This window comes from Takifugu flavidus, chromosome 22 (genome assembly GCF_003711565.1).
Source record: "Takifugu flavidus isolate HTHZ2018 chromosome 22, ASM371156v2, whole genome shotgun sequence".
NCBI lineage: Eukaryota > Metazoa > Chordata > Actinopteri > Tetraodontiformes > Tetraodontidae > Takifugu > Takifugu flavidus.
The window spans coordinates 6,909,918-6,931,865 of record NC_079541.1 but is presented as its reverse complement, the minus strand read 5'-3'; the positions used below and the strand labels follow the sequence as shown (position 1 = coordinate 6,931,865).

General features: G+C 50.7%; 2 protein-coding genes across 14 annotated transcripts in view; both read left to right on the top strand.

Annotated features, from left to right (window-relative positions):
- ppp1r12a (protein phosphatase 1, regulatory subunit 12A) overlaps positions 1 to 8,612 on the top strand; it is a 28,969-nt gene extending 20,357 nt beyond the window's left edge. For 2 of the 12 annotated variants that reach the window (XM_057022043.1, XM_057022039.1), the window contains exons 13-26: positions 433 to 585; positions 841 to 1,002; positions 1,077 to 1,247; positions 2,007 to 2,097; positions 2,204 to 2,383; positions 2,470 to 2,644; positions 3,208 to 3,332; positions 3,412 to 3,477; positions 4,082 to 4,098; positions 4,194 to 4,311; positions 4,423 to 4,527; positions 4,612 to 4,659; positions 5,640 to 5,690; positions 5,986 to 7,041. In XM_057022043.1, coding sequence (XP_056878023.1) covers positions 433 to 585; positions 841 to 1,002; positions 1,077 to 1,247; positions 2,007 to 2,097; positions 2,204 to 2,383; positions 2,470 to 2,644; positions 3,208 to 3,332; positions 3,412 to 3,477; positions 4,082 to 4,098; positions 4,194 to 4,311; positions 4,423 to 4,527; positions 4,612 to 4,659; positions 5,640 to 5,690; positions 5,986 to 6,123 — 1,600 coding nt within the window. In that variant the 3' untranslated portion in view covers positions 6,124 to 7,041. The other 10 variants (XM_057022046.1, XM_057022047.1, XM_057022044.1 and 7 more) reach the window with 10 other exon arrangements.
- A 3,066-nt stretch (positions 8,613 to 11,678) lies between these two features.
- Positions 11,679 to 21,948, top strand: part of pawr (PRKC, apoptosis, WT1, regulator) — a 28,960-nt gene continuing 18,690 nt past the window's right edge. The window contains exons 1-2 of one of the 2 annotated variants that reach the window (XM_057023122.1): positions 11,679 to 11,836; positions 12,072 to 12,693. In XM_057023122.1, coding sequence (XP_056879102.1) covers positions 12,169 to 12,693 — 525 coding nt within the window. In that variant the 5' untranslated portion in view covers positions 11,679 to 11,836; positions 12,072 to 12,168. Of the gene's footprint in view, positions 11,837 to 12,068; positions 12,694 to 21,948 lie in introns of both variants that reach the window. The other variant, XM_057023123.1, reaches the window with a different exon arrangement.

Genomic DNA, 21,948 nt, shown 5'->3' with positions numbered 1-21,948 from the left:
GACGGCATCGATGTCAGGAAAGCTGCTGAGAAAGCCTTGCAAAGCAGCCCGACAGCTTTTCCACATCACTGCCTCAGTCTGTCATGTAATTGTAGTCCTGCTGTCATAGTTGGTTCCAAGAAAAATGTGTTTTTATTTTCATTTAAACCCAAATTATGTATATTCCCGTGCTATGAAACAGGCATGGACTTCTTCTGCATGCATGTCAGATGGGTAAAATTGGGAACATTTTCCTTCATAAATTGGAACCAAACTCAAACATTTCCGGAGTCAAATCCGGTCCATTTGAAACCCTCCATTCTTCTTCCAACCCCATGTGACACGTATGCAGCAACAGTGTGCAGAGATCAGATATGTTTCTGTGGTTGTATCTGTGTGTACGCCTCCACTGCTAATCTGCCTCTCTCACCCACTCGCCTGCCAACACGCCAGCACGTCCCACACACTAGCACTAGGGCGGAGTGGCAGCACGCGGGACGTGCCGGCCAAGTCTTCGTCCACTTCCAGCTTGGACCCTAACACCTGTAACACTAAACCCTGGCAGCCGCCCTCCACCCACTACCAGTCTTACAGCATTTATCGCAGGTATACCAGCCTCACCACAGGCACCACCGCCTCTCACACACTCGTCTGTCCTCTCGACCATCTCGCTGCTCGACTGTTCACCATGACATGGATGAAGCCAGGGTGCAAACGATGGACTGAATATTTAACATGTTCAAGTGCTCTGGTGTATAAAGCCAAAATTAGCTGCCAGTGATCTACTTACAGTATCTGCTAATTATCTCTGAGGGTCTGAGATTGGGGTGGCATTCACCTCTGGTGACTCTTCTTCTTCAGCAGCTCTTTTGGCAGAAGGCACGAGGACCTGAGTTCCTCCACAGTCACCACCTCATCACCCTCCTCTACGACGACCACCACCTCTTCATCCGTTACCTCAACCACAGGCCTCCGTGGCCTGGGCTCCTCCACCCGCACTGGCTCCACCAGTCTCACCAGCAGGTGCGTGAACGGGACCCGTTGGCCGGCCATCAGCAGCGCCTGTCCTGTGTTTACCACCGTGCGTCTGCCATCAGGTACTGGTCAGAGGAGAGTGCAGAGAGGGAAAAAGAGAAGGAGAAGGAGTCTGCTGCTGTCATCCCCACTATAAACACTGGCTCTACTACAACCACCACATCTACCACTACTTCAACAGCCATATCTACCACTCTCACCACCGGCGCTGTCACAGGCCCAGAGCGACGCAGGTAACACACCAGACGCAGCATTCCATGCATTTTCTAAAACTGGAAAGACACAAAAAAAAGGATGGTTTAGTGTCGTTGGTGGGAATCAACCGCACGATGAGTTTTAGTCCTGGGAGTTTTTTATGGTGGTTTAAAGGGACCCAACAGCTTCCATCGGTCAAACTAATCCGGATGCATTTCCTGTTTGGGAACAGGGTGGGTGTATGCGTCTTTCATCGCCGTACACACGAGTGGTTTGTGTGGAGTGTGTTTGCACGCGCGTGTTTAAATGGGTTCAAGTGTGCATCCCCCGTGCTGCTGAAACGAGCCACCTGTCATGGTGGGAGTGGAGCAGGCCCCGATTCTCAGCAAGTTTCCCTTTTAAGGAAGCCCTCGCTTTTCCTCAAGGCCAGAGCTGCACTGAGCGGATCTGTGTGGCCGGAATGGCTGTGCTAACTTTCCAGAATGATTTTAATTGTCGCCAACAGCATTAAGCGTCATCAGATTTCTCATAGATCTACTATAGGAGCTATTGCTGTTAGCAATTTGGTTGCATCACACAGGCAAAGAATTATCTACATACAGGCCGACATATTAGGTTTTAGGCTCTTTAAACACCTTTTCTAACTTGAGGGAAGGGTTATCCATAAGTCATTACTGCTATTTTGGCCCACTCATGTTGGGTTTGGTTGTGTATGCGTGTAGTATTAAGGTTAATTGGTGCCGAGGAAGGAAATCTGTCTTTATGCTGGATTAACTCTGGGTGTTTGGGTGCGTCAGGTCATATCTGACTCCAGTGCGAGATGAGGAGTCAGAGTCCCAAAGGAAAGCTCGCTCCAGGCAGGCCCGACAGTCGAGGAGGTCCACCCAGGTTAGCAGATCATATCCCGCATGCTAGCATCTGTGTCATCAAAATATCAAACGTTGACCCGAGCAACGCAGACGGCAGGGCTGATTTTATTGCTCTTTTCCACCAGGGCGTGACCCTGACCGATCTCCAAGAGGCAGAGAAGACGATCGGCAGGGGTCGCCCCACAAAAACCCGCGAGGAGGAAAAGGAAGAGAGGGAGAAGCAGGACAAAGAGAAGCAGGAGGAGAGGAAGGAGACGGAGACCAAGGAGGAGGATTATCGATCGAAGTATCGCAGCTTTGAAGAGGTACGTCTTTCCACGCCATTGTTGTTTCCGCCGGACACGTTGAAGGCCTCCAGCTCACCCCTCTGCTCTTCTCCCCCCCCCCTCAGCGCTACAGGCCTCTGTCTTCGTCGTCCACCTCGACTTCTGCCATTTCCACAGCCAGCACTGCCTCCACCCCGTCCTACTCCAGCACCACCTTGTCCTCCAGCTCCCTGAACAGGCCGAACAGTCTGACGGGCATCACGTCCTCCTACAGCCGCTCCTCCAGAGATACAGAAAAAGGTTGGCCAACGTGAACTGGTGCACATTGTTTCCGCTTCCCCTAAACCCGCAATGGTCGTCCCATGAACCACGTGTCTCCATGATCCTACTAGAACTAAAATAGCATCTGCTCTGTCCCGCCTGTCAGACAAGAGACGCGTCTGAGTTCTGCCTCTGCAGGTCCGCGTTCACACGGGCACCGAGCCAGACGCCGCTTAAGGGCAAAGAGACAGAAAAGGAATTGGATTGGCTTCTAAATGAAGTAGCTCTTCTCTTCACCAATAAGCCTGTGAAGCATCTCTGGGAAAATTTAAGGCGGCTTTAGTCTGTTCAACAAAAGGAAGGAAACACAGGCGTCTTTGTTCTCCCCCGACCAAGGCTGCCGTCTCCTCAATGGATTCCCTCCAAGTTATTTTCCCGATCCGGCCTCAGGAATTATGGCCCGGTCCCTCCGTCCCTCGGCCGTCCGCCCAGACAAGGGCCCGTCCGAGTGTTTTAGGGGCTCGGTGATTTAGAGTAAAGACGGCGCACGTCATGATGTTTTCGCTGCAACACACTGAGAGTTATTTCTTCTTCCTGCCCAGCAGAAACCGACAGAAAGGAGGAGGAGAAGGAGGGAGAGGACAAGTCTCAGCCCCGCTCCATACGGGATCGCAGGCGGCCCCGCGAGAAGAGACGCTCCACCGGGGTCTCCTTCTGGACCCAGGACGTGAGAGACTTGAACTTGAACCGGATAAACGCCTGTAATAGTGTGTCAAGCATCGTGCTTTGTTTTCATTCGTTAAAAGGGGGAGGAGAACGACCCGGACCAGCAGTCGGATTCTGAGGAGGGCAGCAACAAGGGGGAGCCACAGGTACCCGTCCAATCCTGAGCCTTCCTGTCAAATATGACCACCTTCTGTTTGATTTCTGCTCTCCCGTCTCCTCTCACGAGCCTTTGATATCCTCTAATCTTTCTCCGGTTCCTCCCCTCCTGTGCTCCTTTCCCTTCCGCCCTCTTGGGATTGTCTGGTTGCTACGGCGACCTTGAAGAAAAGCGGTCTGTTTTAGTAGTCTGACAAATTTCAAAAACAGGCTTAAACATTTGGACGGAAGGTGGGGATCAGCGGGGTCGGAGCACACTCGTGAGGCAAAAGACAATGAGAGCGTTTCTCCACTTTGGAACGTGCTCTCAAATCCGATTAAACGCATTCTGACGGAGAAAAGTTTGTGTTGTGGAAACACTGCCGGCTGGATGAACTTCCTGTGACTGCGGTCGTTAGTCGAACCAGCAGAGAGAGGAGACGCTTCCAGCGGGGCGGCTTCTGCTCCTCCTGTAGGACCACGTGAAATGTGACGTTTAAACGGATGCAGTCCGACCCGAAGGGTCAAAGGTCGCGCGGAGTCGGGCTGCAGAGTCGGTTTGTTTTCTGGTATCTGCACATTCATGATCTCTCTTCTCCCTCTGCTTTCTCACAGAGCGACAGATTGTCCAGGTATGATCCCCGCCTGCCATTTTTAAGCGCCGTTTCCTCTGAATCCTTTTAAAATCGGCTATTTTTTTTTAAACGCGTTTATTTTGCCACTGCAGGAATGAGCTCACGTCCTCCTCGGACCGCAACGACACGCTCTCCAGCCGTGGCTACGGAGAGAGCCGGAGGATATACTCCAGCCGCCTGGACAGGGACGACACCACAGACTATAAGAAGGTGTGTGACGCACGGGGGGGGAAACCCCGGTCGCCACGGCAACAGACGACGCATCCGCTCTGGGTTGAGTCCAAGCCTCTAACTGTCCCGTGTGTTTGCGGCTCCGCGCAGCTCTACGAGCAGATCCTGGCTGAGAACGAGAAGTTGAAGGCCCAGTTACGCGACACCGATCTGGAACTGGCCGACTTGAAGCTCCAGTTAGAGAAGGCCACGCAGGTACGGGCAGCTCGCCGCGCCGCCGCCACCGCCGCCATCATCGGGGAGGAGATCCCTGACCTTTGTCCTCTGCTGTCGTTTCAGAGGCAGGAGCGCTACGCTGACCGATCTCAGCTGGAGATGGAGAAAAGGGTAAAGAGAGTTGGCTCACCTGAGTCTAGCTGTACTGGAACATGTGTAACCTGTGTGTGTGTGTGTGTGTGTGTGTGATGCTCCATCCCTACTTGTCGGTAACACCCCCACTGGGTTTATGTCTGAAGGTGACGAGCAGGCCCCAGTACCCTCTGGGTGGTGGTATGATTTGAGTTTTTGTACCAGTCTCCTCTCTGCTGCTGCTCTCTCACACATGCCCTTTCAGCCGGGGTCAGAAGGGCACTTCCTGCCCCCCCCCTCCGCCCGGAACACTTTCCTCCTTCCTCTCACCCTTTGTTTTGTTAACCTTAGAAAGAGCGTGTGGTCACCTCTCCTCCTGATTGATGTGGAGTTTGTGTCTCGGTTTCATGCCGGAGTTCCAATGTTTGCCTTCAGAACCTGTTCACGTGTGTCTCCGTACATTTGGAAACGTGTCAAACATCTGTTTATTTGTCTCATTCTAAATCACGTTCTGCACAAACCGACTGTTATTAATATTCCATTAACAATCCGTTCTTAGTAATTAGTCCTTTCGCATATTAAATGATCTAATATTTCTGCCTTATCTTCCAATTAGCTCAGCAATTGAAGCTCGTTGGCTGAATTTGAGAGCTTCTGTTTCAAACGTTTGCAGCCCAACCAACAATTTAGTGGTTAAAATAATCCTTAGAGTGCACATGAATGGTAATTCCTGGTTCATCTCCATGAAGTCCATCTTAAAATGACTCCATCGTGTCCGATATTCAGTATCTATCCACCATATCACTGAATATTCAAACCTGTGACTGGCTGTTGCTTGCAGAGGCCTCACAAACTGTCAAAGCGTGTGTGTGTGTGTGTGTGTGTGTGTGTGCGCGCTACACGCTCATCACCTGATAGTTGTTTTGAAGTGTGTCCAACTTGCACCTGAGTGTTTTCTGTCCGTTTTTCTGTGTGAACTGTTGCGTTTCTGAGTTGATCGACTGACTTTGCCTCCGCAGGAAAGAAGAGCTCTAGAAAGGAAGATTTCTGAGATGGAGGAGGAACTTAAAGTACGTGCACACACACACGCACGCACGCGCACCGCAGCAGGCAGCAGGCCGGCGTTCTCATGTCATTTTTCCATCCCGTCCACCAGCAGCAGCAGAACTGAATCATTCCTTCAGCTCCAGATTCTCTCCTCATTTTCTAACAGTCTTCTCTCTGTCCTCCCTCTCTTCCTCCTGTCGGTCCCTCTTCTATTAATTTCTGTCCTCCCGTCTTTCATTAACCCTCCCGCCACATCCCCTCCTCTGGTCTTGTTTTTCTCTGCCCCCCCTCCCCTCCCCTCCCTCTCCTCTCCCGCAGAACCTCCCCCAGGTAAAGCAGGTTCAGGCCCTGCGGCAGGTTAAGGAGCGGCTGCAGGCTGAGAACCGGGCCCTGTCCCGGGTGGTGGCCAGACTCTCGCAGTCCGCCTGCAGCCCGCCGCCCCCCGTCGACCTCTGAGCCACGTCCGTCTGTCCGCCACCGCTTCCTCTTCCTCCTCTTCCTCTTCCTCATCTCTCCCTTCATCGTCACCCCCCCACCCCCACCCTTCCCAATTCTTCTCATGCTCCATTCGTGCTCTGACCACCTCCGTAGCCAGGCAGGTGCCCACCGCCCAACCTGCTACCCCCCCAAACCCGCCTCCCCAGAGCTTTTGGTGTTCACATTGGGGAGGGACTTTTGAAAGGACACTCTCCTTTCACAGTAGACAACCCCCCCCCTTGGTTGAGTCCTCGAACGCGCCGTGTCCTGTGAGGGGAAAGTGTCCTGATTGTGGTGCCTCCGTCAGTCGGAGCGGCGTCTGCTTTGTTTTGGCTCCTCCTTCTGCATGACCTTTCCGTCCCAGTGACGGCCTCCTCCACCTTTTACCCCTCCCAGGTCTTAATTTAGACCGATGACATCATCACATCGGTCCCTCCACGAGTTACAGTGCACGTTTCACCACCTCCATTTGGACCAGTCGTCCCAGTTTGCTGCGACCCGTCACAGTTTGAACTTGACGCTGCGGCTTCTGTGCAAGAATTCTGGAGGAACTGATGGATAATTTAGCTGCATGTGACAGACGGGATCAGAATTAAACTAACAAAAAAAAAAGATTCAAACATGTCGAGTTGACGGTTGTTCAAAGTCCGAATTAGCGTTTCGGGATTATTTCTGGAGCATAAAAGCAAAACGGCCCTGTTAGCTTGATGCTAATGCTAAGGATGACGTCAGATTTTCTGTGTGTGTAATGTTTTCGCCTTTCCTTATTCCTGGAATAAAGAAAGGCGTGGAGCTGCTGCCGTGTGACTCCAGGCCTGGTTTAACTCCCGTTGTGTCGGAGCGAGATGTCGGGCTTTCTCCTCCACTCGTCTAAACCTCCTCCTCCTCTCTCTTGTCTTGCAGATGCTCCCAGACTTGAAAGCAGACAACCAGAGACTAAAAGATGAGAACGGAGCGCTCATTCGAGTCATTAGCAAGCTTTCCAAGTAGAGCAGGCACCCCCCCGACCCACCCCCACCCCCACCCTTGTGGCATTGACTAATGGAATTGCACATTTAGAAATTAATTGCAACAGACATCAGACGAGACTCCTTCTCTTTTTCCTTTTCTTTTTGCTCCACCGCACCTTCCATCCATCCATCCCCGCTCGGCCGTGCACCCGCCGCTCCCTTTAGAGTCGCCGAGGCTGCCGAGCAAAAAGGAGGGGGCAAAAAGGGTGTGGCGAGCATGTTTAACGCAATGTGGGCGGGGCGTCCTGAACACTATTTAACCAATAAGCCTTAGATGTACATAAGAGAAAAAAGCATCAATCCCTCTTTCTCAGATTTTACCACTCCTGGTTTTATCGGGCCACGCCCCCCTCGCTCCTCGTCGTGTGCCGTGCGGTTTCCTCCTCCATCCTTCTCTCAAAGTGCCACTTCCTGTCCTCCCTCGTGGCCCCGCCTCCTACCCACACCACCGATGCACACTTCTCCTCTTTTTTTTTTTTACCCATCTTCCTCCAAGAAGGATCTTCTCTTCTTTTCCTCGCTTTAGCGAAACGAGGCGGACCTGGTGGAGTTTAAGCTTTCACTGTATGTGCAATATGCATTTTTTATCGCTTTAATCCATCACAGATAGGATATTTTCCCCCACTCTTCCACCGCTCACCCTCCTTGTGGCTGTTTTTTTTTTTTTTTTCCTTTTAAGTTTGTAGTGTAGTCAGTTTATCCTGTATTTCTCACCTTGTTTTAGCAGGTACTGAGTGATGCTGTATATACCTGTATGTATTTGTTTGAGACCAGCACATGGCATGCGTTTATGGTTCCCGTCTGTTACTATTAAAAACTATAACAAAAATTCCAGAGGACAAAAAGGTGTGTTTTAATGACATTTTCTTTTATAGACATTGAACGTGGCGCCGTGGAACCCCCTCCACCCACTTGTTCAGTGCTTTTTTTTTTTCTTTTCCCAGTTTAAATATAATTATTCACATGTTTGTGAGTTTTTTTTAAAGACAGAAAAGCTTCACGACATTTCACTTTCGTTGTATTCAGTATGTTGGAGGAGTGCTGTTAATTTTCTCCTTTTTTTTTTCTTTTTTTTTTAAGCTGTAGTATTATAGCCAAGGTGTTGTCACTAAAAATGACCTTTAGGTATCTCTAACCCTTTTACCATGTCTACATGCACTGTTGGAAATGCCATGTGAGGAGTCTTGATGTCAGGTTAAAATCACCACCCTGAATTCCTTCACATTTAAAAAGGAAAAAAAACATTTTATGCATTTCAGTGGCCTTTTTAAGGATATTTTAATAAAAGAGGAAGTCACTGCAGATGGACTGATGGCCGTCTCCTCTGGTTTAGACTTTCCCCCCCCCCTTCTCCCCGTCATTTGTAAAATAGGTGTGTGGCTTAATACATGCAAGCTGTGCTGTGACTACCAACCACTGAAGAGTTCATTAAAAATAAACTTGTACATTGTAAAGGTTCCATGTCTCCTGCTTTCTGACTCCACCATTAAATAACTTGAGCTCACTATTGGCCAAGGTGCCCCTCCATGGCCGCTCCATGTTTGCAACTCAACAGCACCTTTCGGGAGTACGACGTTCATCCAACATACGCAAACATACTCACTTATACATAATCATACAGTTATACATAGGAATGCAAAGAGAAAACGGCTTCGACTGCAGTACCTGGCAACGAGCAGCAGGGGGCGCTGTTTATGCCAAACGCTACAGTCCGTGTCATCTTTAAACAGGGCTATTTTAAATACTTCTAAAGTTTTAAGTTAATCAGCTGCATTGGATTTTTTAATTCAGTTGACTTCGTTTCATATGTTGTAAAATTTAATGAAGTTTTAAGGTTTTTTTATTATTTATTTTTTAAATCTAATTTAAATGGCTCTTTAAGGTCTATTTGTTTTGACTTAAGTTGCATTTTTGTCTATATTTTTTGACACTTTGCTGTCAATAGGATCACCCCTTAACTTAAAGAAGTTAATTTAATGAATTTAACCTTTATTTTGTCTCTAAAAATATATTTTTATTTGGAGATCGATAGCTGCGTTACTGCTCATTAACAGTAGAGGGCGCACGTTCGCCTCCACTTCAACACAGCTGCAGAGAAAAAAAATGTTTTTAAATTTAATTTATCTGGTTCCACATATTTGAGACATGCAAAATGTTATCCATCAGCAAATAAAGATTCTCTAATTTAAAACCTGTATTAGTCTGATCTGAAATGTAGTTATTACACTGCAGTTTTGTTAATAACTGCAATTATGCTGATTATTGTTTTTGTTTATTCAGCTGTGACTGTGGGAACTTTAGGAAAAGCTGCAGGTCCTGTTCAGGGTGGGACCTGCTCTGTCAATCTGTGATCTTCAATCTTCAGATTAAGTTTAGGATTAAGCTGTGGTGTGTGACGTAATTGCAGAGGCACCAGAGAAAAGGTTTGCCATGACCTCAGCGTGGTTAAGAGCTCTGGTTCTTGTTTAAAGTGCCCTGCAGATGCACTTCCTCTTCAGATGGGATTAAAAGGATCCTTTCGGCTCAATCAGAGTCAGCCCTCAGTAAAAAAAATACAGTTTTAGCAGGATTATTGAACCCTTGTGTGGTGTTGGGGTCTGTGGGACCCGTTTTCACTTTTTATTAAAAGAAAAATGATAAAATTTATTAATTTTATCAAGAAAAATGATAACATTAAATAATTTTCTTGATAAAATTAATTAATTTTATCATTTTTCTTTTAATAAAAAGTGAAAACGGGTCCCACAGACCCCAACACCACACAAGGGTTCAAGTGTAATGAGCTCAGTTTCTAAAATTTCCTATTCTTTTTTTGTTTTCCTCTGAATTGTCACTTTAATCCCCTGATTCCAAACCTAAATTTCACCATATGGTTATACAAGAACAGTCTGATTGTTTAAGACTCATGATCCAGGAAAATGAAACCGTTGTTATGGTAACCATGTTGCCATCATCGCCGTCAACAGACGTGCTTAAAATATGGTTCTGAACTAAAGCTCTGCTTTTGGTGGGATTTGGGACGAACATTGAGGGAACGGTGACGCTCCCACACGCTTGACTTTTACAGGAAATATGTCACCTGAAAACTCCCCGTTGACCTCTGACCTTCCCGTCAGACTGAGGCGGACAGGAAGTTCAGCAGTTCAAATCTGGGATTAGCGAAGTGCAATAAATTATGAGGTGGGTCGACGGTACCTGTGAGAACTCGTGAAATTCCTGGAAAGTTTCTTTTCTGAGCTGGAAAGAATTGTTCTTGACTTGAAATGGAGATGAATGACAACTAGTTTTGACCATTATCGAACTAAGGGGAAGAGGAAAAGATGATTCCATCTCTGGGTTTATCGTCCAGGTTCATCGTCCACACCCAGGAACTGAAATACTCACATAAACGACTTCATGGAGGCCGGAGCTCCTCGCCGTTAGCTCGCCACCTCCAGCTAATGCGCCCCCCCCCTAAATTAAAGTTTCCTGTCAAATAAATTATAACTGGTGAATGCTCGCCTGGCCTGACCTGCACATTATGTTTGAATGGCTGATCGTTTCCTCTGGAATGCGGATGATTAAAGGTGATCTCAGCAGAATTGTCACTGAAAATGAGGTCAGGTTAAATGTTTTAAAGCAGGAAACTGTAATTCCTCCCTTTTCCCTCCTCCTCAGCAGGGGGCAAAAATGCCAAACATGCAGCCCTGTGACCTGTGAGTCCACAGTTTAGGGTTTATTTTTAGGACGGGGCCGTTCCCTCCTGGTTCTCCACCCGGTTTTTGTCATTATCTGTTAGTGTGTTGGCTCATGCAGCGATAATGGCTGCTGTCTCATTTGACAACACCTTAGCATACCATGCTAAGCTAACAATCCATTAAATGTGTTTTTTAACCGCAGCAGCGCTTAAATAAGTGAAACTCGGATTGGGGAGAGAGACAAACACCAAGCTGTGTGTTGGAGCCGTACCGTCCCGTGCCGAACTGGACCGTGCTGCCTCGCAAAGGCGCAGCATTTTTGAAGCTAGCTTCCCTAGCCTGAGCTCTACAACTGCTGAATTTTATTTTATTATACTTTAATGATTCAGCTGTCGCAGGGGCCCCTTTTTTTAGACATTTAATTGAATTTCTAATGGGGTGATTTTAAAAACCAGAAAATGTCCCTGGATTGGACATAAACATGTTTTTCTCTCATCGTTGTTGTCTGAAATTACAGAAAAGAGTTGCAGAAGATTTCAGTCTCGCATTAGTGAAATAAAACTGTCAATCTTCTGTCTCCCTTTGAGCTGGAGTCGACGTGAAGACAAAGACCTGTGAGATCATTTCTCATCCAGCACTCCGGGGACAGCTTGACTCTGGTGGAAAAGTGTTGTAGCGTCCAACAAAAGGTCTGAGGGGGATTTGGCAGCATGAATTTGGAATTATGGGACGTTAAAGTCAAACTTTCTGGGAATTACCGTAATTGCGGGCCCTAAAGCGCCTGTAGAAATTGAAAATCAACGTGCGGTGACTCGGCAGAAACGGCAGCGATCACTCGTGTATTTCCGGAAGTGTTCGGGTATCATCGGGCTCGCCCGGCGGACCCCGGGGGGGGGGCAGAGCGGCTCTCGAAGCTTGAACGCTGCGCCATTCATCAGCGCGGACCGCGGGCACACCTGGTCCGACCCACTGAAGCTCTTCAGCGGCCGAAACCGCTCCACACAGGTGAGTCTTCACCCGTAACCGAACTCCTGCCCACTTTGGCCCACTTTGGCCCACTTTGGCCCACTTTCGTTTACTTTTAACAGCGGGAAAAGAATCTTTTGCGTCGTTATTAGAACCGCGTTCCTCAGCAACCTGTCGCGTCCTCGCGCCTCTGCGCGAGAAGCGTCCAAAGAGGACTTTTGAAGGGAAGCGGTCCGTTTCTAGCCTGACTTTATTTCCTCCTACCTGCCAGCAGCTCCCGGGTTAATCGCTGAAGGAATGCGGGGCCATTAGGACCGGAGCCGAGACTTTCAAACGCCAACTTTCTGGAGCGACTTGTCAAAAAGGGAATCATGGCCACGGGCGGGTTCAAGCCGAACGCCACCACGGATTTCCTGGAGGAATGGAAGGCGAAGCGGGAGAAGATGAGAGCCAAAATGCTGGGGGAGATCGCGGCGGTGTCCGGGGCCCCTCTGGCGACCAGCGCCGCGAACAGCAGCGGCCGCCACGCCGCCCCGCCGGCGGCCGCCGAGCTCCCCACCGGCCCGGAGCGAAGCGCCAACTGCCTCCCCCCCTCCTACCCGGTGGCTCGGTCCTCCTCCGGCACCGCTCTGAAGGAGGAGACGCACCATGCGGGCGCCCCCGCGGGGAGCAACCCGAAGAAAGCCCCGTCGCAGCCGGAGAGGGCTCAGTGCGGGTCCCCGGACCCCAGCTCCGCGGGCGGCCACGACATGGACAAGGAGAGCCCGTCACCCAGCAAGGCCAAGGAGAAGAACAGCTCCGGGCCCAGCGCCAGGAAGGGGAAAGGGCAGATCGAGAAGAGGAAGCTGAGGGAAAAGAGGAGATCCACAGGTGTTGTCAGCATACCATCCAACGAGGTGAGTCCTCACCCTGGGGGGGAGGGGGGTCCCGGTTCGGGGGGGGGTTACACCGGGCCTCTTCTGTGGTGACAACTCAGGAGTTGCAACAGCAGTTGCAGAAAAATCTGTTAAATCCAGATAATCTACTCTCAGGGGGGGGAAAAGTCAAATTTCTGGCAGGTTTTTGGGTTCTTTTCCAGAAGAAAGCTGATCTGATCCAAATCCGGTTTGGATCCGTGCACTTTAGCTCCATTTCACCGGTTTGCGAACTCTGACTGTAATCTGGTGCGGCAAAAAGGGAATTTCACCTCGGGATTCTTGTTGCGATGGATAATTTTCGCCCCGCGTGGTCGTGGAATCGGAAAAGGTTGCGCGCGTGACCCACCAGGGCCCCGAGGGTCAGGTCAGAGGTCGACCTTGGGGCAAGCTTCGGATTCGTACGTTTCGACACTCCTCAGCTAGCTTGCGCTGCCGTCGGTTTCTCTGGTTTTGACACTTCAGCCAAAAATGCTGATTTAAAAAATAATGTCTGGTTTCATCAGCCCAGTGTTGTAAGAGAGGGAGGGTGTGTGTGTGAGTGTGTGTGTGTGTGTTCATTGTTGTGTTTAGAATCATGTCACACTCTTTCTTAATCCCTGTGGTCTGGACTGCTGTGACTCTCGGCCAGCTAGCAGCGCCACCGCCAGTTTTAGACCCACACGCTGTAAAAAGTGTTCCGAGGTGGCGGTGGCGAATCCCGTCCCCGTTGTCACGCCTGGAGCGTCACGGCGCTACAGCTCGGAGGTCGACCAGTTTGTGGGTTGATTAACACATCTGTGAAGAATCTTGGCCTGTTTACCGACGCGTTAATAACTCTCCCAGATTTAGAACCTCTTTGGTCCTTTGATGCTTTGATGGTTTTATGGATCCTGTTCTCGGGGTCAGCGAGGTCGCGCGGTTACAGGCTAACTGTCTCCCGTGAATGATGTTTTCGTGGTATGCGAGGCATCTTCTCTATTCTTTTAGCATAAATACATGATACGCTGAGCTAGATTTATTCCCCAGCTGCTAAACTTCAGCATGACCGTGAATTTAATCGTCTCCACTGAGTTTGTTGTTAGCATTGTTAGCTGGTACATGGCTAACGCATCAGCAGGTGGAAGTTGAACGATACCTGGTGGCTAACAAAGCCTTCATTTAGGCTAACCCTAGTGTAGCCATAATGAATTCCCCACTTCCTGAATGGATAAATGGAGTCCAAAAGGAAGCAGGATTATTTATCCCAGCCTGACGGGAAAAGCTAGCACGATAGATTTCCCCCAGAATCCCCCCCCGAACTATGCAAATGAGGTGGGTCACACAAACTCCCCTTTGTGGCGGGACTATGTGAGGGGACAGGTGTGAACAGAGACGCCAGGGAACGTCCCCTCTGCCCGTTCTCTGCACAATAGCCTCAGAACCGCGCCGGGGGAACCCAATCTTCTGTCCGGCGAGGCTGGAATGGCCTGACAAAGGCTCCAGGCTCCGCTGGAGAATAGACGCGTCTTCCCAGCAACAATCAATACGCCACCTCTGAGGTGTCTCCTTTCTCCCACCCCTCAGCACGCAGGGGATTGTCGTCAGTGCTGACCTTTGACCCGCTCCGGTCCTGCTTACGCAACACAGGAATGCGAAAGGACAGCGCGTGTTTGCTGAGAGATCTGCCCCGCCGCCACTTTCCCTTCAGGTTTGTGACGTCGGGCTGGTTTACGAGGCCCGGCGCCAATCGCGCGGCGGCAGCGGTGAACTACGAGGCCGCGGTTGGACGTCTCGGGCGGCGGGTGTGGGGTTTTTGTTTGACGCGGAGGCTGGAAGTGTGCCACAAAAGCAACTGCTGCTGAGGAATGCAGAGCTCTTCCCTGCAGCACCACCGGCGAGGTCGGCGGGTTCAACGTTAGCGCGCCGCCGGTGGCTTTTGGTAAACATAAGGCGTTAGCCTCCGAAGCAGCGCTGGTCACTTAAAGCTGGGCCGAGCAGGTGCAGCACGCGAGATGGTTGTAAAGCTCGTCTCCACGCTAGCCCGAGCATTGCGCTAGCAGCCACACAGGGTGGCTTTAATTCTAATACACTGTTTTTCCCATTTTTTTAAGCTAACAGGTGGTAGCAGGGCGCCGCGTCAGCCGTCGGCGTGGCTCGTCGAGCTTTTACGGTGTTTAATGTGCCGTCTTTAAACTGCCTTTACTGACATTAACACCGAGGCCTTTTGTTTGCGGCCAGATTAGCTTCTGCTCCATTTTATCCTCTGGTCAAGTTCAGTGAAGGGTGAAGTGTGTTTGGACAAAGGCGGCGCTGAAGCAGCATTGGCGGCTGCTTTTCCCTGCCGCAGCCGCCGAGCGTTCACTTTAATTCGATTCTTTCTGTGTTGCAATAAAATGATGAAATCCGTCGCCCAGTCCTCTGCTCCGCCACGTACGGAGCAGTTTTTAATGGCCGCCCAGTTAAATCTTTACAGTTGTTTGTTTATTCCCTCTAAACAGCCCCCCGGTGCACGTGTGCGCAGAAGAATGCGTGCATGCTAATTAGCTCGGGGTGCATTTTGCTCGCTGTTAAATCCTTCTCCAAACAAGGACATCATCTCCTTAAATACCACCCAGATTTAATCATGGACTCTGGTGAGCCGGCTGTTTGGTCAGGCTGTTTGTTTTCCTTCTTTTCACCCTTTAGCTGAACATCAGGAATGCTAAACTCCTTAATTAAGCCCCCCCCCCCCCCCCCCCCCCATTTCTCCCTGTGAATTCCCATGATCCAAGAAGAAGCCGTTCCCAGCAGGACGACCCAGTGCGGCCGACCAGTGTTGGGATGAACTCCCGGCTGTTTACAGAAGATGTCGGAACAACGGGGTGACTAATGGGAGGAACATTCCCAGTTGAGATTTCAGGCAACTCGAGCGAAGGAAACAGGAAGTGTTGTTTTCTGGGGGTCTCTCAGCACTTCATCACAACGGGCAGCGGCCGCCTAACGAGCTGCCTTCCTTCGCCCTGTTTCGGAATGATACAGAAAGTGGACGTCCCGGTAATGTGACCTCAGCAGGACCGGGATGCTGTCGGACGACAGACCAGTGGAAGCTTAGTGGGGGGGATACAGCTATTTATTCATTTGTGGTGGGATTCGGTGTGGACCATTTCTCTCCGCCCTGCGAAGGTGGGAGCGTCTTATTTTCCAGGCCGTTGGTCCTCAGCTATGGCGGTTAGAGGACGCCGCGGAGCAGCCGGTAAATGATTCCTGAAAACCTGTCACCGACTCCACCGCTGCTGCCCGAGTGGCCCAGTTAGCCGTCTCCGTTGCTAACCTTTAGCGGAGGGGGCGGAATTCTGCATCATTCAGGCCGCCGCCTGTGAATGTGTAACCAGCGTCGCTCCACAGGTCCGAGTGAACGACCCCGCCGTCGGCCGACCTTTGACCCCTCGGACGTTAGCCGGGATGACCCCCCCCCCTTGTTGCCTTTTCCCTCCTCATTCCCAGCGTTCTTTGTGCTGGGTTACCGACACGCCGCTCGGGATTTTAATCCTAATAGTTTTCGGAAGCGTGGGGCGCTAACCTCTTTCATGCTCACTTTTAGCAATAAATTCCCCCCTGCTGTGCGGTCGTTTGGGAACTTTCCGTTCGCAGCTCCCGGCCGTCTTAATCCGACAACACGCCAGGCTCAGCAGGGGGTCTTTAAGGGAGCTGGGGGGGGTGATTTTTCTGCCTGCCGCGGTGTGTAACCTGTTGGACGTTCCTCACGTTTGCTGACGACTGCAGGGAATTCTGGGAGTCCGTTTACATCAAGCCTCTGGTGCGGGATCAGGCTGTTGGGAGTCGCCGGAGACCCAAATCTACTTAAAATATAGATGGAATTTGGGTTCCAGGCGCCCTTCTTAAAGGGATATTCCCTCCGTTTATAGGAGGACTCCCAGACATCCGATCGCTGCCGTCTTTGTCATGGAGAGGAGCCGCAGCAGGAACGCTCCCGAGCTGGAGCTCCGGCCCGATTGCCGGTGCTAAATCAATCAAAACAACGTGCTGCGCTCGCTCTGCTGCTTTAATGCTGCAGGGACAATAACAATACGCCTCAGTTGTCTGTATGAGTGGATGAACACCAACAGTATGATTCCTGTCTGCAGCCCCCCCCCGTGTGTTGTATGGCCACAGATCCTTCCTGTCACATTCACACCAGCAAGCCTGGATCAGACTTCCTGTTCCCACTCAGAGGGTATTTGGTTTGGCCCTTTCTTCCAACGAGTGAGGTTGATCATCAGAAATATGAGCAGAACAAACCTCCTCCGGACTGGAGCGACGCTCTGGGCTCAGCTCGCCCTCGAACCAAAACAAATCGCATTTATTAAAGCGGGACAGATGAGGATCCAGGCGCTGATTTAAGCTGAATGAAAATATTTTCAGCAGCAGCAGACTGGTAGGTCTTTCTGCCCCCCCCCCATCCTCCTCCTTCGGGTGTTAACATTTAGCATAGCAGCACTACAAAAGGACAGCGAAGAGAAAACTGCTCGGTAAAGGAGCGCAAGAATGTGGGGAACTAGAACAAATATGTGATCTAGCTGACCGCACACACACACACACACACACTCACACGAAGCTGAAGAGCTCTTAAATAAAAGCTGCAGATCCTTTAATCAGTCACCAAATGTCACCTGACCAGACGGCTTGTTTACACCTTTGGCCATGCTACGTCTGTTAGCATGCTAATGCAAATCTCTCTCACTTGGTGCTTTTGTGCATTTAATGACGGCCTAGAACACGCGTGGGCACGCAGGCGCCTGCACCTGTGGCAGATGCAGCTTAACCATGTTTATTCGTGTCTTTGGATTGTTTTTGCTTTGTATAGAAGCATCTGTTTTGATTCAGCATTTAATGGGTACTAATTTCCCCCATCAGCTCCAACATAAAGTGGCTTTTTTTGGTCTCAATTTTCAGAATTTCAGAATTTTTAATCCTGTCTGACGGCTGCAGCTCCGCTAATGCTAATGCTAATGCTGCTTAATTGAGCATCTTGATGCTCTCCTTTGTCGTGACGTTGGGGCAGCTTCACCCGTGGCTCTGCCGGCCAGAGGGAGACGCTAAATCCCTGGAGACGTCTGGGCGGCAGCGTCACGCTCGGAGGAGGAGAGACCTTCAGCATGGCCGTGTCTCGTAGCTCCCTCCCTCTCCTCCGTGGTCTCAACCTTCGCCTGTGGCCTCCTGAAAGATTCATGGCCAAAGAAACGCGTCCGTCCAGCGTGACAGATTGGACTTTCATGCTCCTCTGATGCCACCCAAAGTCACAGAGGCCTCTGTGTCTTTACCTGCTCGCTTCTCTTTGTTTGTCCTCTGACTTTTAGAAAAAATCCTCCCGTCCTCAGAGGTGTCCTCAGACGTCTCATTAGCAAATCGGTCCTCGACCCGAAGCGAAGACTTTTGCTTTTAGACTCATGATTAAACATCAGGGGTGCTTGTGTGTGAGGCTGTCCAGGTCGGGACGAATGGCCCCGTGTCCCCGTCTCTATCTGTCCACCAGGCTGGAAGGTCACAGGAATCGGGTGTAAAGTGCTTATCTGGAGGACGGACAGGGACTGTTGCAGCTTTCCCTGACTCACAACCAGGCTTGATTGAAGGTCTACATGGCGAGCGGGCGGCGAGCAGACCTTTCCCTGCTGCCGTGTGTGTGAGGGGGGGGGTCAGACTGAGCTTAGCATGACTCACGGTCTAGTTCGGCGTCTGCCAGCGCTCCAACACAATGGCCTCTGTACACAATGGCCCCGCTGCCTCTCCTGCTGGAACGCCAAACACGCTTCCAACCGCTTCCGATGCTGCGGCTTGTGTTACTTGGCAGAGGTGCGCCCTCCGCCCAGGGGCTTGCGTCGCCACGTTAACTTTCCTCATAAAGACGGCTCGCCGGGGGCAGGTTTTCATCTTGGAACCAGGTCTTTTTTTTTCCGGTTTCCTGACGATTTTTTACAAGTGTTAAATCCTGGTGAGTTGAATACTGCTGAGTAACGAGCGCCGGTGGCGGTTGCCCACCTTTAAATGGTCATCCGCGGGCTCAGCATTCTCCCACTCATTCAGGGTTGGGGGGGGGGGCTGTTTAACTGGGATACTGTGGGGGGGGGGGGCAAGGCGTGACCCTGGGGTGGCGGCCTTCTCTCCAGCCATGAAAACAGGAGTAAATCGTGACCTCCTGAGCAGAGATTGATTTATAATCAGGATTGAAATGCCCCTCAGAGCAGTTACGTAACCCCCCCCCCCCCCCCGCCCCCTTCTTATGCAATGCTGCAGAGGAACCATCCCGTTCCTCCTCCATCCACTTTAAAATGCTGTTGTCAGGAATTGCCCCGAGCTGGGTCAATTATTTTTCCAGCAGCCGTCATGAATGTTGATGGACCTGCTGTTCTGAAAACATTCAATTACTGCGCACGTGTTTCCAGCAGCTCATTTGCATGCAGAGCTGCCGCTCTCTTCCAGCTCAGAGACCCCCCCCCCCCCCCAACTTCCCAGCTGATGGGACAGATAAATGAACGACCCTGACGGAGGTCCTAGAACTTTGAAATCGGCCGAGGGTGCGTTGAAACGCTTTATTCGTTTCAGATCTGGGCTCGGCAGCCTTTTCCCTGTGTCGCCCCCCCCCCCCGGGCCCTGATGAGTGGCTGGGCTTCTTCCAGGGATATCCATTATCCAAACGCTGAACTAATTCCCCCACTCAATCTCTCACATCCCGTCTTGTCCCGCCTCCCAATCCGCTCTGCTTCTGGTGCGAGCGACATTTGTCTCGACACATCTCCCTCCCGTAGACCCCATTCACCCGGCCTTGCAAGAACTGGGATGTTTTCAGCTTCCAGGAATTGTGCAGCGCGGGGTTGTGGATTATGGCGCTGCAGCTTGAGGTGAAGGGCGCCACAGCGTGCGGCGGGATCTCCTCACGGCAACGCCGTGCATTCAGAATGCGTTCCTTGTCCGTAATATAGGCCTGTCCATACCATAACTCCACCTTTGGCCTCTCCATCCACGGCCTCAACACACCGCTCACCCGCACGGCGCCATGGTGTGGCGTGGTTACACGTGGTCATTACAGGTGGTACGTCACACCTGAGAGGTGGACGGATTATCTCGTGCACACTGACGCAAATTTTTATGTGCGTCAAAACGTCTCAGATCTCTGAGGTCTTTGGAAAATGGGAGCCGAAATCAAAGCTTATATTTTTGTTCAGTGGATTTAAAAACCAAAAAAGTTGTGTAGTTTGGAGGAAATGCAGGGGGGAAGTATTGGCGTTGTCCAGAGCTGCGCCGCTCCTGCCGTGCTGCGAGGGCTGGGCTGGAACACAGGAATGCACTAATCATGCAGCCGCCCTGCCCTCACCAGCCAAACCGCCTTTTGTCTGCACTTGGAGAGTGAACCAACACAAAAAAGCCCGCTGAGGTTCCTCTTTCCGCCACAGATTCAGGTTGCAGGAGTGTCGGTCTGAAGAATCTTAATCGTTTTCTCTAGCAGGAACAGCAGAAGCCCTCCCCCCCATCACTTCCTCATCCCATCTTCGTCTTTGTGAGGAATTCTGCCACACGCAAAGTAACCCGGGTTGAAGCGTTCCGTGGAAAACAATAGCTGGTATTCAGTGTTTACTCCCGCGCAGCCTTTCACCTAAACTGTCCAGCGCCGCCATCCTTCATCCGCCCTTAATGATGTTGGTTTTCCTCACACACTGCGGCTGTTGTTGTTTGCCCCTTTCCTGGTTTTGGAAAGAAAAAAAACTCCAGAATCCGCGCGGGCCCGAATGCCTCGCATAGCAGAGAGATTTCCTCTGAGCTGCGGCATCAAACCAGTTATGCTGTGCTTTACCTTCCTGCAGGACAGAAATGGAAAAACCCCACTTTAGCTGAGTCTCATAATTGTCGTTCTGACGCAGCCGCGACTAAAATCCTCCAACAGCCAATTAGTGCCATCAGCAAAGCCAGCTTCAGCTTCTGGAATGATGATTTTTCAGGAGAAGGGATGTCTGGGCTGCAGTGACACGGCCTGAGCCCCTCTGATCAAAGATCTGTGCGTGATGAGCCGCCCCGGGTCCACTTCCCTCTCCTACTTACAGCAGATCATTGTCAAGGCAGATTACTGCAGGTACCGAGAGGAGATTACAAGTTTTGTTTTTATCTTTTTAAATGAAGCTGAATTTCATGTAGTTCTTGAAATAACTGACAGGTAAACTTCACGTTCAGGCTCTGACATCATGAAGCAAGTCTGGACAGGATGTGCACGTGTGTTAACATGCACACACAATAAAGATGACCTGCAGCACAATTTTTTTTCTCCTGGTTTAAACACATCAGAACAGGAAGTAGCCCTATTGTTAGCATTAAATGCTAACTGCCCATCTGCGTCCATATGATTTAGGAGATGTGGGACTTTGTGTGAAAATAATTAAGGTGCAAGCACATTATTTCAGTCTCTACTAATTATTCCACCAGGCATGCTGGGAGATGTAGTCAGCCGGATGGCTGTTCAACGTTCATTTGTTTCTGGAGGGAATTCCAGTTAACCACCGTTTTATGGTGGGAAGCGCAGCGTCGATGGCTGTGTGAGGACAGCAGATGGTAGCTGGGAGTTCCTTCAGCCTGTTTTTAAAGGAGAACACGGGAGATGTCATCCATCTTTGGAAACCAGACCCGTGCCTCAAAAGCTTAAGGCTAGGTTTTGACCCCATTACCTCCAGGAAGGATGCAATCGTATGAGGAGTTAGAGGGCTGCGGGAGGCCGACCATTGTTGCCTCCAGTGGAAATTACATAATGTAATCTCAGGCGACACACGCTGCTTTTATCAACCCCCCCCCAACTCATTGTTGAAGAGCTCCCAGTAATGCTGTGCCACATGTTTATTTTTAAGTGTCCCACTTCCAATCGTAGGGTTTCTAAGCAGGATGAAGACCAGATCATCAAACAACAACGGCAGTGATTATAAAACAGTGGTGTGTGTGCAGCCCGAGGGCCTGACACCAGTGTTGAGGGTTGCATTCCACAGCTGCGTGAGCGACACCATGGCATCACCACACATTTGTATCCTGCACGTCTGCAGCACCGGTTCGGTTGGAACTCTCACCGTTTCCTCTGTGATGTTCACGTTCAGCAGCGGTGGGGTGGGGGGGGTTCTGAGTGTCTGCTGATCCTCTCTGCTGGCGAGCTGATGGGACTCTGGAGATAAGAGCCGAGCAACCTGCCCCAGCAAACCCGCAGAAACCCGACCGGCCGCCGCTGCGGGGATCAACTTGCAGCTCGCCCAAATTCTTCTGATATTGGAA